Source organism: Serinus canaria, chromosome 3 (assembly GCF_022539315.1).
Source record: "Serinus canaria isolate serCan28SL12 chromosome 3, serCan2020, whole genome shotgun sequence".
NCBI lineage: Eukaryota > Metazoa > Chordata > Aves > Passeriformes > Fringillidae > Serinus > Serinus canaria.
The window spans coordinates 48,333,504-48,351,343 of NC_066316.1; the positions used below are offsets into that span (position 1 = coordinate 48,333,504).

General features: G+C 40.2%; 1 protein-coding gene across 2 annotated transcripts; it reads left to right on the forward strand.

Annotated features, from left to right (window-relative positions):
* The first annotated feature begins 200 nt into the window (after window positions 1–200).
* Window positions 201–17,577, forward strand: FBXO30 (F-box protein 30). Of its 2 annotated transcripts, XM_030236206.2 has the most exons (4): window positions 201–386; window positions 4,887–4,991; window positions 11,741–13,829; window positions 14,666–17,577. In XM_030236206.2, exons 3-4 carry the CDS (start codon window positions 11,757–11,759, stop codon window positions 14,867–14,869), a joined length of 2,277 nt encoding a protein of 758 aa, XP_030092066.1. In that variant the 5' UTR covers window positions 201–386; window positions 4,887–4,991; window positions 11,741–11,756; the 3' UTR covers window positions 14,870–17,577. The 2 variants fall into 2 exon arrangements, with proteins under 2 accessions (XP_030092066.1, XP_030092065.1); XM_030236205.2 differs by lacking the exon at window positions 4,887–4,991 and having other exon boundaries at window positions 202–386.
* Window positions 17,578–17,840: the final 263 nt, after the last annotated feature.

Here is a 17,840-nt window from a genome sequence, read left to right on the forward strand (position 1 = left end):
CGATCCCGGCCGCCTCCGCGCACGCGCGCGGAGAGGGGGGAGAGCGCGCGCGACATCCGGGCACCCAGCCCCCTCCGCCGAGGGGGAACGGGGCCGCGCCGGCGCGCGCGCGCTCCCGGGCCTCGCCCCCCGGCGGCCCCGCCCCGCGCGCTCGCTGGCCCTGTCCCTGGCACGCGCGCGCGCGGCCGGCGGGGGCGCGGCCGGAGCGGGACCGCGCCGGGAGCCCCGCGGGCGGCGAGGCCGGGCCGGGAGAGGCGGAGCGAAGCGACAAGAAGAGAAGAGAAGCGGAGCGAGTACGGCGGCGGCCGGAGCCCGGCGGGGGGAAAGCGCGAGGCGCAGCTCAGGCACCCGCGCCTGCTCGCCTGCCTGCGGAGCTACGGGGACGGGTGAGCCGCCGCTGCTCTCCGCGAGTGGCGGGGAGAGCCGGGCCCTGCGCCCGCCTGGGGCCGCGCCCGCTGCCCGGCAGCCGGGCGGTAAACAAATGGCGGCCCGGCGGAGACCCGAGCGCCCGGGGGCGCCTCCCCGCCGCCACCCCTGACAGGTCGCCGTTGGAAGAGGCCGCGAGGGGCTCGGTGTGCGGCTCCGCCGGCAGCGCCTCCTCGTCGCGCCCCCCGTGCCCCGCGGGGCCCGGAGCGCCGGGTGTGTGCCGGCCGGGCCGCGCCGGGCCGTGTAGGGTGCCCGCTGCCGCCGGGCCCATGGGTGGCGGCGGACCGAGCTGTGCCGCGGCCGCTTCCTCTGACCCCGCCGTGCTGCCAGCGCTGTCGGGGTGTCGCGATTGCACGTGGGAAGGGCGTAGGGCCGGGGTCTGCCTGGGGCTGTGGGACCGCAGTCGGAGAGTCGCCTTTCTGCGTGAAAGGAGGGACAAGAGAGCAAATAGTCCAGAGGTATTGCTGAAATCCTTCTCTAATCCTCCGTGTGTGTGTGTTATTTCGAGTAGATGTGCTCAGACCGTACAAGAGGTGGTGTTTTCTCTCTTCTCCCAGTCCCATTTTTAAATGGCAGTTTTTTGACGTGCGGTGGAGCCTTTGTTTGCCTCCTTTCGGAAGGTAACGAGGGTTGTGTGGTTGCACTCCTGTAACCCCACGGGTCGGCAATCAGAAGCATACAGGGAGATGACAGCAGCTTGTTGAACGGCTCGCGTCTTGGAACGGTTGTGTGGCCTCACTTCCAAAAGTTCTAGCGTCGCTGTTGTTCGCAGCAGGTCTTCCAAATTCTTAAGGGAAATAACCCGTGGGTTGGAGAGGTGGTTTTCTTTTGTTCTGTAAAGCTCTGCTCGGATTTGGCTGAGGAGCTTTTCATAATCCTTGTTTCCCTTTCCCTGATTGTGTTGTTAATAATGCCAGAGAAGTGTTTGTTAGCATAGTAGTCTAAACCCAGTGCCCCTGAAGTAACAGCCCCACCGTGCTTGTGCTAGCACTTAAGGCAGGCTATCTCCTCTCCTCTCTCTAGAATTGGTGTGGAGTACTTGATGGTTAAGTCCTTCACCTGGAAACCTGCTGCCTTCTGCTTCACGTTGATATGATACACCTTAACTGGTGCTGTGATTTGGGGGGTTAAGGTGCATGCATCCGGTTTGAGGAGGATGTCAGTTATCTATGGCCTTTTCCCAGAAGTACAGAACATATTAGAAGAACTTTGTTGGTAAGCAAGTCGAGTACCTGGAGTACTGAAAAATGCACTGGCAGCTTTACTCTGTATGCATGTAAATATGGATGTGGAATTTCTCCATAGTGGTCAAGTTTCATGGAGAGAAGAAATAGATTAGAGAGAGTGAATTGGGATTGTACTTCAAGGTGAGACTTTTTGTGGGGTCTCTTCTCTCATTTGCTTCCAAAGTTAGAAGGTGTTAGAGAACAGGAGAATCCCAGCAGAATGGACAAAAGCTATGCAAAAGCAGGTTTTTACTCTGCTGCCTGAATATTCTTTTTTTTGCACAAAATTCTGCATTTACGCAATTAACTTCTTAAATTTGGGCTATATATCCCTTGCCTCCTACTTCAAAGTTAGAAGTCAAATGGGCAAAATAAGTGCTGCATTTAACAAGCAATATCTGGTTGGAAAGCTTCTGAACAGGATTTCTGCTGGTTTTTGAACAGCCAGGCTTTTAGGTCGTAAGGAGTGTCTACAGCAGAGGGTGTAGTCTACAACTTTGTGAAGAAGAAAGCATATGGTTATTAGTCTTCAAATGAGTTCCTGTGGCTGCTGCAGATTTCAGCTGTGTAAGAAACCCCTGGTTTGCCTTCAGTCCAATTGAACTAAAAGGAGCAAAATTTCCCTCATATCGATAGACCTATTTCTTTGGTGGGCTCTCTCTAAAAAGAGTCAAATGCTGTTTGCCTCTGGTAATGAGATCCAGTGGAATAAAGACAGGGAATCATGTATAGTCATCATTGTCTGAGTGACAATTTCCCTTCAGTTTCCTTATCTGCATAATGAGAATAAAGATAATGTATCTATTGGTGAGATGGTTAGATTGTATAAGGGGTGGTAAGTATTCTTGAACAGACCACAAAGAAATGAATATTTGCATTATTGATGGTTACAGAGAAATCTGTGTAAGTTGTCCTAAGTGTCAGGGCACTGTCTAGTCTCAATATTGAATGAAGGAAAAAGACTGAAAAGTCTTGTAATATAAATTGGTCTGAAACAGGCCAAGAGAGTTAAAATGGCAGGGGAGCTCTAGATTCAGACTTACTTTGCAAGCTACTGTGTTTAATAGTTTCGGATGTGACACTTGGTGTCTTATTAAAAGCTTTTAGTAATCTTTCAATGATGTTTGAAGCTTCAGGACCCTGCAAACCCCTACAGTCAATACAGCATCCAGTTGAGTAGATTGTGCTGTTTCTTACCAAATGTCCAACATTGATCTGAGCTCTTATGTGAGATCACAATGAAAAAATGATAGGTCTAAACTTAAGACTTGAGAATGAGAGGCATGGTGAGGTAAGTTTCTGAGTGATATAGTTACAGCTGTTCATGTAAAATTTTAGGTAGTGGTTCAGGCTGAGTGTGATACCTGGTTCAGGCTTTGCTGTAGAGGTGCAGGAAGGTGGGTGGTGTTTTGTTGAAGTTCAGGCTTTTATTTGTCTATTTAGAAGCATCTCTAGTACAAACTGTAGTTTTCCAAAAGTCCTGTTTGACAGAGAAATTTGTTGGTGTGATAGTATCATTGCAAATAGGATCTTTATAGGAGTGTGCTTTATTGGCAGAGCTTTAATGCTCTTACAAAACCTTGTTTTGTCTGAGTCACTGTTGTCACCAGATAAGGAATGTGTTTGGATAGGATCGTTCTGCTGGAGTCCTTGGGCAAAAGAAATAGCATCAAGCCTGCTGACATTTGGAAAAGGTGGTCTAAATGATATTAGAGTTAATAAATTGATGAATAATTGGATTTCTTAGAACCCTGTACCAACTTGTAGCAAAGATGTTCACGTTTTCCAGTTCTTCATTCATGTTAGAAACATATTGAAAGAGCTGGTATAACATGCTCACTGTGAGATATATTTCCAGTTTTCTGTTGTCAGCTATTTGAGATAGGTGAGGTTTGGTTAAGACAATGGTTTTATTTATTTATTATTTATTTATTTATTTATTTATTTATTTATTTATTACCATTTTGTTGGTTTTAAAACCAAGCAGTTTGGAAGGGGGAAAAGCCTGACAGTTGCTGGGAAAAGTGCCTTTCATTTGATAAGAAATACCTGAAAATAGATAAAGTTGTTAAAAGTTTGTCCTATAATATTGAATATTTTTTTTTTACTTCAAATTTTTTGAAATATTTTGAGACAAACTCCCATCATTTCTACTACAGTATAATCTGATAGGGTATCTTTGTGGGTATGTCTGTTAAATTTTTTTGTGTACTGTCTGTTTTGCTACATATTAGTCAGGCCATTGTCTACTAATGAGGTATATTTTAACAGAAAAAATACATGGCATTGCACTTCAGAGTAGGATGTTGCAGAGAAGTTGCTTTCATAGTCTATTTACTTTAAAGTTGTTTTCTCATTTTGCTATGGGACCTGGTTAAACTTGTGTAGTAAGACCTGAAACAGTATATTAATGAGATATTTGGCCTGGTTTCTATAAGTACGCAGAGGTCAGGAATTCTTCGGCAGCAACATGTATGAATTAAAATATTATGTAAGAAGGATTTATTTTTGGTTTCTTTTGGGTGGTTAAAACTACCTGCTGTAATACAGAACACATTTTTTCCAGTAGTTCTGTTTCTGGTTAATGAGAAATGGCTTATTTTCTTTCCTGCTTTTCTGGAGGATTTGTGAATTGGTATTGGGATAAGAATTTAATTGTTCCTTTGGGCATATCACCTCGGTTTCACCTCTCTCAAGTTTTAGTGGTAATTCTTGGGAATGAAAGAATGGAAGAAGCATCTTTTTACAGTAAAAAGCTTTTTAGTAGTAATCAACTGCTCAATAAGTTCCCATATATGAAGACTGAAGATGGACAAATTTTAACTAGACTAAAATGCAGTTTGTAAAAGAATCTAACTCTGTTTATATATTTTAGTTCTCCAGCTGTTGCAATCTTATGTATGAGTTTAGTTTTTTTTTTCCCTGAAGTGGTCAGAGCAGTGAATTAACTGCAGTAGCTCAGAGTAATAACTTTTAATAATCTCTTACAGCCTTAAATATAATTAGGTTACCATCCAGTGTGACTAATAGCTAGCAATAAGCTAAAATGACAGAACTTAGGTTGAACTTGAGAAGTCTATTAAAAACTTGTTTATATTCCCATAAAATCTACAAAAGATTTCAGTGTTTGTAGCCTAGACAGTGTAAGCGCATGACCTTTTCAGTGTAGTGTACATACATACAGTAATGTCTACACCTGAAATGAAGCCTTACTTCTAATCTCATTTCTTGCAGAATCTGCAGCAATCGAGGAGTCACACTGTGTTCAAGTTCAGAAGTGCTTTACACATGAAATCTACTGGCTCTGTAGCTGATTCTGCTCTGTCACCATCTCAACAGGTAGAGTGCTTTTGTGCCTGAGCCATGCAGCAAGTGTAGCTGTTCCTCGTGCAATTGTCCTGTGTCCGTGTGTGGCCAAAGGCATATTGAGGTCTTTGGGTTTCTTCTCAGGGAAATCTGTCAAGGAAGCAAGAATGCATGGCAGATCTGTCACAAAAGTACTCTAAAGAAAAGCCTAGTAGTTTTGCTTTTGATTTTTAGCACTCTTTTAACTGAGTTTAACAAGGATAGAAGAAAGTGTTCTGTCATTTCATCAGAGCTTCTGTTCTAAAATGTAACAAAGCCAGATAGGTAGGGCATCAGTGGAGGGTCCCCTTCAGTCAAAGCAGTGTTTTGCTTTGGCTCTTTTCCCCTTAAATTCTATTTTTTTTTTTTTTTTTGGCTGCAATGATTTGGAAGGAAATAATTGCACTGCATTCTCTGAATGGTAGGAAGATGGTTTGCCACTAGGAAGAAAGGATATTTGGGGCAGGGGCAGACAGGGAAAAGTCTTTCATTATAACGTTCCATAAAAAAGGTTGCAATTCCCTATAATTCTAGTGCTCATTATTTCTGCCATAGTTAGAGATTTCTCTTTTTTTGGTCTGGTTTGTTTGTGAGGTGCATAGGTAACTTTGATTTATGCTTAAAAAAGCAGCTAGTATATATTCCTTTGATGCCAGACCAGTGATAAAACTAGTGTCTTTGCAGAAGTATGTGTCCCCAAGGTTTTTTTTCTTGCAGTAAAAAGCCATGTTTTAGTGTAACCTCTTTCTGTTTTAATGTAACCTTTTCCAGTCTCTTTTGTGTAATATATAATAATAGCTGTAGACTATGATGGTAATGGTTGAAGTAGCATCCTGCTTACAAAGTAGTTTGGGCTTTAGTAATAGGAGCTCTTTTCATGTTTTCAGTGATTAACAACAAATTAATGTAAACTCGTTCTAGTATGTTTAGTATGTGCAGTCACTACCAGCCAGGGAAGATGCTCTTGTCTTTGTTGTGGATGAATTTATGTTTGAGAATGCAATGAACACTCATTCATTCAACTGTTTTGAATATAGTTTTAGCTTCCCTGGTCTACCTTGTTGTAACAGAAATCAGGGATGTCCTGATGAACTTAGGGGTAGGGGATGGTAATTAGTATTGTGTAAGGTTGAGAATTTAAGTTTGGCATCTGAAAGAGACGCTCCTAACAGAAACTTGGGAAAAAGATGACTATATACAGCTGTCTCTTCTGGTGTCTTGGACTAGCTAGCTTGAACAGAGGCTAGACAGAGTTAAATAAAAGTTAAAAAGAGTTAAATAAAGTGAGCATTTATTAAAGGCCTTTAACAGTTACACCTTGGGCAGTGCAAGAGCCTCACTGAGGCTATACCCAAGATGGATAACACTCGTGAGTTTATTGGGCAGATACAAGTGTAGTCTATTTGCATATCAGGGGTTAATTGTCCAATTACAGCATCAGGTAATGAAGTCACACTCCCCCAGTTTGCTTCCCCCCCAATTTACTTTTGTTTATTGTTTTCGGGCCTGAGGCTGTGATAATCACCTTGGTTCTCAGGCCTGGAAGAATTGTTTTGTCAGGCCAAACTGTGATGAGGACTAACTAACACTCTGTGTGGAGTTCGGAGTTATACACTAATGCAGTACAGGATCTGAAAAACATAAAAGCTAAAACTTAAGGCATCACTTCTGCAGTGTCCAAAACAAAAGGGAATTTTTTGGTATGGTTTGCATGTATTTGCTTGTGGGTGGATTTGGATGCTCCTGGGAGTTTAAACCTGTAGTACAGCTTGTGTGTCTCTAGTCTTCTACTTCCTTGAAGCAATAATTTAAGAACCTGTTGGTCTATTCAATTGAATTTGATAAAGGAGTGTTAAAGGTAGTTGAGCTTTATAGGTTTGATGAATAATAGGGGGCTGTGTAATGGAGGGCTCCAATAGCAGTACTGGTTGCTGTGATTTCCTGTCTTATTGGTCCCAAAGTATTCATATAGGAGCGAGTGAGCAAAAAGGCTTTGGGTTTGATAATACTAAGTACAGTTTTTGTGGTATAGAAGAAGGAGGGAGCTCACACTTGGAGCTGAAGCATTGTGCATGTCTGAAACCCTTATTATGCTATTTTAATGTTTGTGTTACAACAGCAACTGGAAATCACGTGGCTGTAGCAGCTGGAATTTTAATCCTTTTAATTATGACAGATTTTCAAAGCATGTTCTGGCTGATTTAGTCAGCTGACTGTATAGTATGTACAATAACATCAAGTGATGGCACAAATTCTGAGAGCAGTGGTCACCTCACTGGAACGGGATGTATTTTTAGGTTTCTCTGCTAGTAACAGTCAAGTGTATGTACTTCAGCACCCTGAACTGAAGGAACTGAAGCTGGTTGCTGACACTACACTATCAGAAAAGGACAGCTGTTCGTTCTTGCTGTAGTCATTGATCTGACAATGTCTTCTGACCGTATTGTGACAAGGAACACAGTGGGATATAAACTCTGTCAATATTATTGGTGTTTTAACAACAGGTATTTTTCTTTATGTCAGCAATGACATTCTTTGTTAGCCCTTTCAATTTTCTGTATTAGAGGAAATAAAAGGACTTGTTTCCTCCAGCAAGGATTTTCTTTATCTCCCCTTTACCCAACAGGTTTTTTCTTTACAAAGCAGTATTTGGGAAGAGGGTGGTTCTTGTTCTCAGTACAGTACTAATGATATATTGGTTCTGGTTCTTTAATGGGAAATTATTCATATGTGAATGCCCTTAATCTATCAATGAAAGAGGTGCTAAGTTATGCAGTTTACAGAGCTTACAAAATAGATGAGTCATGGCCATTTGCTGATTAATCAGTGTGCTAATTCTTGAGGCCTTATCTATTTATTTTACCACTTTGATAGGGTCATTTGTTTTTTTTCCTTTGGACTTAATTTGCAATTTAAGAATTGAATTATATCAGAAGCCTAAAGTAGTTAAAATGGTCCAGGAACTCATGACTACTCAAAACAGCTGTTCAGTTTGAAGCTCAAGTATTAAAATTAAAAATTCATGAAAGGACATTTAATATATTAAAAGAGACTTTGTAGTAACTTATAAATAAAATGTAACATTCTGACTAAATTAAAGTTTTGCAGGAGGTACTGAAGAGTTAAGGCTTGTAAGCAGAATGTAGAATTTTAGTAAATGTTCTGCTGATGGTCTACTGATGTCTGAAGATATTTTAAATTGTATGTTTAGAAAAGGATTTGAATTGAGCCAAAGGATTTGAATTTTAAGATAAATGGCAATTAATAGCAAGCTTCTTGGTGATGAGTAAAATTCTTATTTATAGAAACTGAGAGAATAAGTTACTTCAGCTATTTAATCGATTTTGTGCATAACTGTTTCTTGATAGAACCAATCTGAAGCATCTGTAATAGAACAAATTAGCATCTAGCTATTGATAGGACTTGGGATTTTAGTGTCAGCTTTGGCTTTCACACACTGTTAGTGATATTTGATGTTTTCATCAGATTTTGTTTCCTTCTTGCTTTGAAAGGTCATTTGCTTATATGAAATAATTAAGTTTTGATGAATATTAGCTTATGAGTGAAAGGAGTTCAGGAGCCTGAGAAAAGCCAGTATCATTGTGCAACTCAAGTTTCACAATCTGACTTGTAAAGACCAAGATAGTGTGCTGGGGAGGAGGATGTTTTACTGTCTTAATAGAATGTTCTGTGTAAGCTCAGGCTATTTAAAGATACTATTTAATGATGGTTGACTAATTTAGGGTATGTCTCCAGAAATGGTGCAGGCAAACGCGAGCTCTGTTTGACTGCTGCATGTGAGCCTGAGCTGCTGCATGTGGGCCAGCTTTGGCCTAGAAGCAGTAGAATAGTGCTGGCTTGGCAGTGTGTGCTGTTTTTCCAACATAATTCATGTATGTGCCTTTTCTGGGATGAGTGAAGGTGGTTCATCCACCTTGCCCAAAATCTTTAAAATTTTGGTCCAAGTTGCTGTCATGAGACACACCTTGACATGATCTGATGGTGTTGATGTGAGATTCTCACGGAAATGTCACAGTCAGTATGGAATGGGCTACAGGCAGCCATGAGGCTCTGGAAAGGATGTGTGTCTGCACCCACTCCACACACTGGGTTGTGCCCAGCATGGAGCCGTGTGGCAGCAGCACCCAGGGCAGCCCAGGCCTGCCCCTCACTGCTGTGGAGGAACATGCCTCTTCCTGTAGGTGTCCTGTGAGTCTTGACAGCACTACCCCTGGGCTGCTGTCAGACTGTACCCAGTTTTTCCATCCTGTTGGAAAGGGCACTGGCAGCTCATGACATGAGTACCCTCTTTGCACCTGGGGTACTGGGATGGTGAAGCTGCTCGATATGGTGAGAGCATCCATAAACCCCACAGTGAGGCAGAGGTCATCTCGGGTACCCTCATGGGCAGGTGAGACCTGTGCAGCTGAGCCCAGTCAGCAATACACTGTCCCAGCCTAAGAATCATTGGTACTCCTGCCCTGAACACACCCACGTGCTGCTCTCCCAGTGGCTCACTGCTGGCCAGCTCGAAGTGAGCAGGCTGTTGATTTATGGGAGCATGACTCTGTTTAGATAGATGAAGTAGGGGCTGGGCTCTCTAAAGGCCCTGGCATTATAAACTAGCAATTGTCTTTTTCAGTGCTATTTCCATTTTGTCTTATTCACTTTAAAATACACACATAACCTGAGAGCTTCCTTTTGATCTCTGTTCACCTGTTGACTTGAGAAGTAGTTTCATTTCAGTATTGATGTAAATTTCTGAGATTTACTCTGGTCTAGCAACAGGCCACAGTATTTGGCAAGAATTACTCAGAGAGGGCTTTGCTGGAAGAACTAAAATTATCTTCAGAGAAGTCAAATAATTTTTCATTCTTTACTGAACATGATTAATCTCTTTGTAGATGCTATCTGATTTAATATGCAAGTCAAAAGCAGGTTTGTGTGCCAGAGATGTTTGCAAAAACGTTGAGCAAGTCAGTCACAAGTCAGTGACTGATACACTTGACGATTTATTTGAAACTTACTGTTACTCAGTATATAAATGCTAAGGTATGGTGGGGGAAATTCAGCTGTGTTTTGCCTGCTAAGTGTATCACATATGCCTTTTTGTTAAAAGTGTTCAGGAGAGTGGGTGGCTAAAATATTTAAGTTATCCAAATTATGAAGCATGGGGGGTTGAGGACTGATTGCTACTTAAAGTTGGCATGAATTTCAAAGCATTATAAAAGAATACAAGTGAGTGAAGTGTCATATATATTTCTGTTTAGATGCTTTAAATTATTTAAGGTGGAATGTCTAAAAGGCACTTTTGTTTCCTTTTGCCTTCAGTTTCAAGGGAAGCAGTTTTCCTTTTATAGTTTAGAGTAATTTTAATTTAAGAAGGTTTAATGCATTAAACTTGAAGTGTTTAGTCTATAGACAATGCTTGAGAGCACTTGTTAGGAGAATAAGGAACCATTTTTATTAATCTCAAATTCTCTGAGCATTTTATTTCTCAAGAAAATTGCTAGATGGAGGAAGGAAAAGGTGGAATGAACAATGTATTTTTGAGATTTGGCTCTCTACAAGTCATTCACTGATACCTCTGAACTTTAATCCCTACTGCTATCACTTCTGAGAGGAAGTTTGTAAGAGCATAGGGAAGAGCTTGGTAACTTGTGTGGGCCTGCACTCCAGCTGGAGAGCAGTTCCAGACTTTCTCAAAGTGTGATACAGAGACACAAAGTTTACTCTTCTTTTTTTTCTTTCTTTTTGTTTATTTTTCCACAACAAAGAATTGAACTTTTTGTTGGTGTCAATGTGTTGTTGTAGATTGCACCATCGAGGTGTATGTATTTTGGTTTTTATTGCTGTTTGGCCTTGTTATGCAGCGTTGTTGATATCCTTACACTTTGAATTGCTGGTATTGTGATTGGGGTGGCCATGGGATGCATTAAAAAATTACCTTTTGTGGGTTGAAGTGGACATATGGATAGGACCATGTAGACAACTAAAGTTTTATGTAAATGTTTGCAGAGAGATAAAAGGACTTATTTAATATGTAGTGTAATTATGTAGTATTATTTACTACCCTTCTACAATAACTACTGTAGAAAATTAAGGGAGGGGCTGTAGGCTTTAGATGAAGAAAAAGAGTGAAGAGCTGTTGTAAAGGACTGCAGTCTGTCAGAAGCAGGGAGTGGGGAGAGAATGGGATGTGGCATGGAATTGAGATGCTCGCTGAAGGCTGCAAATTGCCTTAAACAGAACTGCAAGAAGAGGGTGTCAGCGGCTTAGGTGGTAGCAGGCAGCCTGGGGAACAGGTTGCCTCTGTTTAATTTAGAGAATTGGAGATGAGGATGAATCTGGTTTCCTTTATTTTGTCACTGTACTCTGTGCAATTATAATTGTTGTTGGCTGTATAGTCCAAGGTCATGCTTTGTTTTTCACGGAATGATCTTTTTGCAATGAACAGGGAAAAGGGACTGTTACACAGTGAAGGATTATACAACATCTTTACTGAAGTTGCATATATTAGACCTGGTAAATAAATGCATAGACTATGTTCTGGGCTCTGATACAAATGTGTATTTTTAATTTTCACCTTAACTTTTAAGCACCAGTTCTTTGAAATAAGATGTTACATACACATTTTCTTAAAATTCTACTGATCAAGCAGGCAAAACTGCGAATAGTAGCAAGTAAATATTAACAATGTTGAGTTAACATTATATGCTGTTGTCTCCTTTGTCTTTACTCAGAATCGGATTTACAGTCATGGAGGAACATCAGCAGCACTTACACTGTGTGAACTGTGTCAGCCGTCGCTGTATGGCCAGACCAGAGCCGGGCATTTCCTGTGATTTGATTGGCTGCCCCTTGGTTTGTGGAGCAGTTTTTCACTCGTGTAAAGCTGAGGAACATCGCATGTTATGTCCACTTGAAAGAGTGCCTTGTTTGAATAGTGGCTTTGGATGTCCCTTCATAGTATCCCGAAATAAAATTGCTGATCATCTAGAAGTTTGTCCTGCAAGTGTGGTGTGTTGTACCATGGAGTGGAATAGATGGCCAGTCAGTTATGCTGACCGAAAATCTTACGAAAACCTGAGTAAAGATGTCGATGAAGTGGAGCAGCTAGATATGGCTTTAGCTCTTCAAGACCAGCGCATGTTACTAGAATCACTTAAAGTAGCAACTATGATGTCAAAAGCAGGTGATCAAATACCAGAATCCAGAGAGCAAACCTCTGTCAAATCAAGTGCCCCCAATACAGTGCATACCAATGGTTTGATGCCTGTAGATGAAGAGTCCTATGGTGCACTTTATCAAGCTACTGTTGAAACAACGAGAAGTTTAGCTGCTGCTCTTGATATCCTGAACACTGCTACAAGGGACATTGGTATGTTAAGTTCAAACCTCTGCATTTCACCACATGAAATGAAAGAAGATCCCAACATTAAAGAACAAGCTTCTAGTGGCATTACTCGGGATAAAAAGTCTGACTCTGAAAATCCAGATGAAGATAATGTAGGAGCAGTTGGGGGAATTAACTTTGATAGCCTGAGTCAAAATTCACAAATGGAGCAAAATGGTTCTTGTGATATTTGTTATGATGTAGTGCAAAACCATGACTTAAATCTAAACCTCAGTGACTCCTCACTTTTATGTAATGGCTTTCATGTAGAAAATGAATGTTCAAAGGTGTTGGACCACAGTGAAGATCATGGTGTATCTAACTCAAAACCGTCCAGTGTAGCAAATGGTGAATGTACTGCATCTCATGATGACGAAGCATTAGAGTCTTGCAGCTCCTGCCCTGTAACAGCTCAAGTTGAAGTAACAGCAGCTGATCACTTAGTTAATGGCAATGCTAATCATGTGGTACTTCCCCATAATGCTAATGAAGAAGAAATGTTAGAGAGACAAGTGGAGCAAGAAAGATTGAGAAATATAGATGCATTTTCACTTTTACGGCATCGATCGTACAGATTCCTTGTTAACCATTATTGGTCAACACCAAAAGAAGACAAAGCTGTTGATACATCAGATTTGGAGATAACAGAAGATCCTATGGGTCTTCAGGGAATTGATCTAATCACTGCAGCTCTGTTGTTTTGCCTAGGAGATTCTCCCGGAGGTAGGGGGATATCAGAAAGTCGTGCTGTCGATGTGTATCATGTTGACTTTGGGACCCAGACGTTTTCTCTCCCATCTGCTATATTGGCCACAAATACAATGGTGGGGGAAATAGCTTCAGCTTCTGCATGTGATCATGCCAACCCACAGCTCTCAAATCCAAGTCCATTCCAGACCCTTGGATTGGATTTGGTATTGGAATATGTGGCTAGATACCAAACAAAACAGCGTTCAATGTTTACATTTGTTTGTGGACAGTTGTTTAGAAGGAATGAATTTTCGTCGCATTTTAAGAATGTGCATGGAGACATTCACGCTGGCCTTAATGGCTGGATGGAGCAGAGGTGCCCTTTGGCATATTATGGGTGCACATATTCTCAACGAAGGTTTTGCCCTTCAACACAAGGGGCAAAAATTATTCATGACCGCCACTTACGGTCATTTGGAGTTCAGCCTTGTATATCCACAGTATTAGTAGAACCAGCAAAAAGCTGCTTAATTGGACTACACAATGACCATCTGAGTAGTCTACCTTTTGAGGTGCTGCAGCACATTGCTAGTTTTCTAGATGGCTTTAGTTTATGTCAGCTTTCAAGAGTGTCACGTTTAATGAGAGATGTGTGTGGAAGCTTGCTTCAAGCACGTGGAATGGTGATACTGCTTTGGGAAAAGAGAAAGTGTCCAGAAGGAAGTTCTTGGCAGGTAAAAGAAAAGGTAAGTTATGACTTTTTTATTTTGAAGGTGAAAAGGAAAGTATTATATTTGTCCTGTTTCTGGTTTTTCTCTTAATATTATGTCTGTTACTACTGGATTTTGGTATAATAACCTTTCAAGAAAGAGATTGTTGTATAGAAAAAGTGAAAATTGCTGCGGGTTGTCTCAGTCTTCTCCACACTTGGAGAAATAGAAGTAGAGTCTGTATAGTTTTTGCTGGATGTAAATAAATTAGCTTCTGTTTTTTCCAATATTTTAAAATGTTAAAAGATTACTTCATGATTTGCTTTAAGATCAATATTTCATAGAAGTGGGAAATCTGCCTACAAAGTTTGCTTTTCTTGCCTGTGTAGTGTTTACAGCAATTTTAATTTTCAAGCCTGTTGAGATCATATCTATTGCCTTGGTACTGAATGCCTTAAATATTGCAATAATTTAAAACCTTTGAATGACCTTTGTGTAATGCAGTTTTTACCATTCTCCCCACCCCAAACTGCAGAGCATTTGCAGCACTCATTTGGAGTTGCACAAGTTGATAAGAAACGAACTATTGTGGCTGGTCTTAAAATACCTTGTAATTTAACTTCCGATTGTATCTATTTTATGGACACAAAAAATATTGCCTTTGTTTCTTCCCAGTGTTCAGAGTTGTCTCAGAATCAGCCTGGAACAAACAATACTAAGCTCTGTATAGTGTATTTTTGTCATGTTGATTTTTAGTATGAGTTACTGACATTACCTGAGTAAGTAAAGTTCTGTGGCACGAGCATGTGATTTCCTGCTCTGAGTTCAGGTATCTTGAAACACTGTGAGCCTAAGTGCAGTTTATTTCCTAGGTTTGGCGCTTCAGTACAGCCTTTTGTACTGTGAATGAGTGGAAGTTTGCTGACATTGTGAGCATGGCTGACCACTTGAAGAAGTGTAGCTACAACGCTGTGGAGAGAAGAGAGGAGGCTGTGCCGCTGCCATGCATGTGTGTGACGCGAGAGCTCACCAAGGAGGGACGCTCACTGCGCTCTGTTTTGAAGCCAGTACTTTAAGTACTGCAGCCACTCCAATTGCACATACACTCAAGCACCTGATATAACCTCGGTAATATTATGAGACACTTTATTAATGTACTAAAGATACTTTCTAGCTAAATCTACTCTGTCACTGTGTATATAAGGTTTGAAGTGACATTTATTTTTTATAATACTGTTTAGCTGGAAAGTAATGAAAGTTGCCTTAACGTTTGAAAAATTCGGAACTTGCTGGACAGGGTAGTTTTATCTAACTTATGTAATTTAAGAACAAAATCCTAAGGTGTGTTTTCTGATTCACTGGTGCCCATGTAGCTGTTGACTGATGACATTTCAAAAATGGCCTCTAAATGGTATCCACATTTGGATAGGAAACACTGAATTGTAGTGTCCTGTCCAAATCCTGTACCTTCTGTGTCTGGTCTTTATTTTTTTTTTAAGCAAATTATAATCCAAATATTTGAAAGATAAGAAAGAATTCAGAACTTTATAATAGATGTCTCAAACATAGCTTTTAAGCACATCTTTTCTCATTAAATCGGTGTTCTACTGCTCTCCCTAGTTAACAGGAGATCTAGGATCAGCTTTTTTTAAAAGAAAGGTTTTTTAGGAATGATATAAGTGAACTCAGATTTACAGCAGCTTAATTTTTAGTACAACTTTGTTTTGACATGTCAACAATTGCTATTTTTTCTTCTGAACTCTTAACAAGTTGTTTTACTGCTGGGAGCAAAACTTTTAGAGCTAAAACATGGAATACTAGTTTTTACTCTCACACCTACAATGATATTAATGTCAAATGTTCAAAAAATTTTTCCTTGTCCTGCAGTTGGCTGAGGGTTAAATTGCTTGAGCAGTCAGAAATTCAAAGTATGTGATGAACAGTTATGAATTTATCGTGCAGCTAATGAAAGGGCTTTACTTGTTCTGTGGTGTTGTGACATGTATTGTCTCCTTTTCTGTTAATTTGTCTGTAAAAATGCTGCTTTTATAAGGAGCATTTTAAATTACTGGTATGTATAGCAAATGTATCATCTTCATAAGATGAGACATGATTTGTTAATTGTATAAGGCATATCAGAAATGTTATGTTAATCCACATTTGTTAAACCAATAACTCCAATTTGCTTCCAGTCTTCCATAAGCAAAGATCTTACAAAGTGTTTGTGAACAGAGAATACATGCTATGAAAAATGGCCTGGTATAGCAAAACTTTAATAACTTGAACTGACTTTCCAACTTGTTTGTATTACTGGTGTCTCTAGCCTGTTGCACTTAGCAACTGTGCCACAAAACTAAAACAGAAACAGACCAGAGCTCGGAACAATGAAATACAGTGTGTATTTCCATTATAGGGAAAAAAAAAGAGCTTAGTAAGGAGGAGATGTTTACAAAAATGGCTAAATTTATTACTTGTAATTTCTGTACCGGACACTTGTTTATGGCTAATCTGGCTGCAGTTCACAGCTTTGGTATCTGTGCATTTCCCATTCTGGATTCAGTCCAGCTAAACATTCACTGCCTTTTTTTCTATTCAGAGTGCTACAGGTGCCCAGGAAAAAAATCCAAAAAACAGTGCCATGAGTTGAAATTATAAGAATTCAAATAGAAGCTTTGCCTGGATCTTCAAACTGCATGTTCTCATTCCACAACTTCTCTTCTTTGTTGTGTAAAGAGAAGAAAGGAGTAAACCCTCTACAGAAGTTAGCAACCTTTGCAGTAATTTTTAGCTGTTACCACAGTTATCTAGAAAGGAGAATCTAGATTCAGGTACAGATCTGACTATACCAACTGGGCTTTAGGTAGGAATCTTACACCCCCAGCCTGGTTCTTTGAATACATTGAAATGCTCATTACCCACAAATTCTTCAGTACAAGGCAGGAGACGATTTTCATCAGTTCTTGTCTTTCAGCTCTAATGGCTCCTTGCTGCTGCTCTCCAGTGTTTAAAAGTAGTTGTGTGACTGGAAGGATCTTGAAAGTTGAGGAGATAAAGCTTGCATTTATGGCTAAATCTACTTCAAAACATCTGTCTTGGGTTACTGGTATTTTTTAGTGAGCAATGTGGTGGTTTTGGTACTCTGCATTCTTTGTAACTCCCCAGAACCCTGAAAAGTACAGTAGGCAGGCACGTGTCTTGGTGCTTATGGAAAAGAGGATGTTCAGTTAGAGGAACTGGTGTTAGAACCTCACTTGTAGCACAGTGCAGAACTGCATTTAAAGTATCATCAGTTGTTGATCTATTAAAATGAACTTTTAAAGTACTCTTTTTAAGAAATAACACTATTTCTCAATACATGCACTTTTATTTTCAAATGTAGATACAGGCTTTTTTGTTAAATTAGTTTATTTTTTATGAGAATCCAGAGCTATTAAAATATCAATGTTGTAAACAACATATCTGCCTTGTAAACTGCTCCAAATGCAGAAATACAGTATACTTAGGATAAAACTTTTTTTTTACACTGCTATGCAGTTTGTAAAACATCTATGGTGTATAGTCAGTCTATCAAAGTGTGACCTGTTCACATTTGCCCTTGAATTTTAAAAATGTCATATCCCTTTCCTGGTACATGTTCCATACAGCATATATAGACAGCTGTTCCAGTCTTTCTTTTACTTGATACCACATTGCTACTTTAAGATGTTATGTTTTCAATCATTATGCAATTTTTTTTTTCAATGTCTGTTGAAATCTTAATAAAACTTTTGGAGTTTCTCTTTTAGTATGATTGTATTTTCTTTAAAGCTCATCCCCAGCCTTTGGATGTTCAAGCATGGTGCTCAGTGTCTGCCTATAGGATTCCAGTAAGTACTCCAAGAGTAAAATTACATATGGGAAACTATTTACAAACATTCAAACATTGCATAATTTCAGTATGAAGATTGATCATTCATTTTCAGATTATCTACCCATTTCTATTGCTTTGGTCTATTATGCAGCATGGATTCCCTTCCACAATTAAAGATTTGAGTTCATAACATTGAA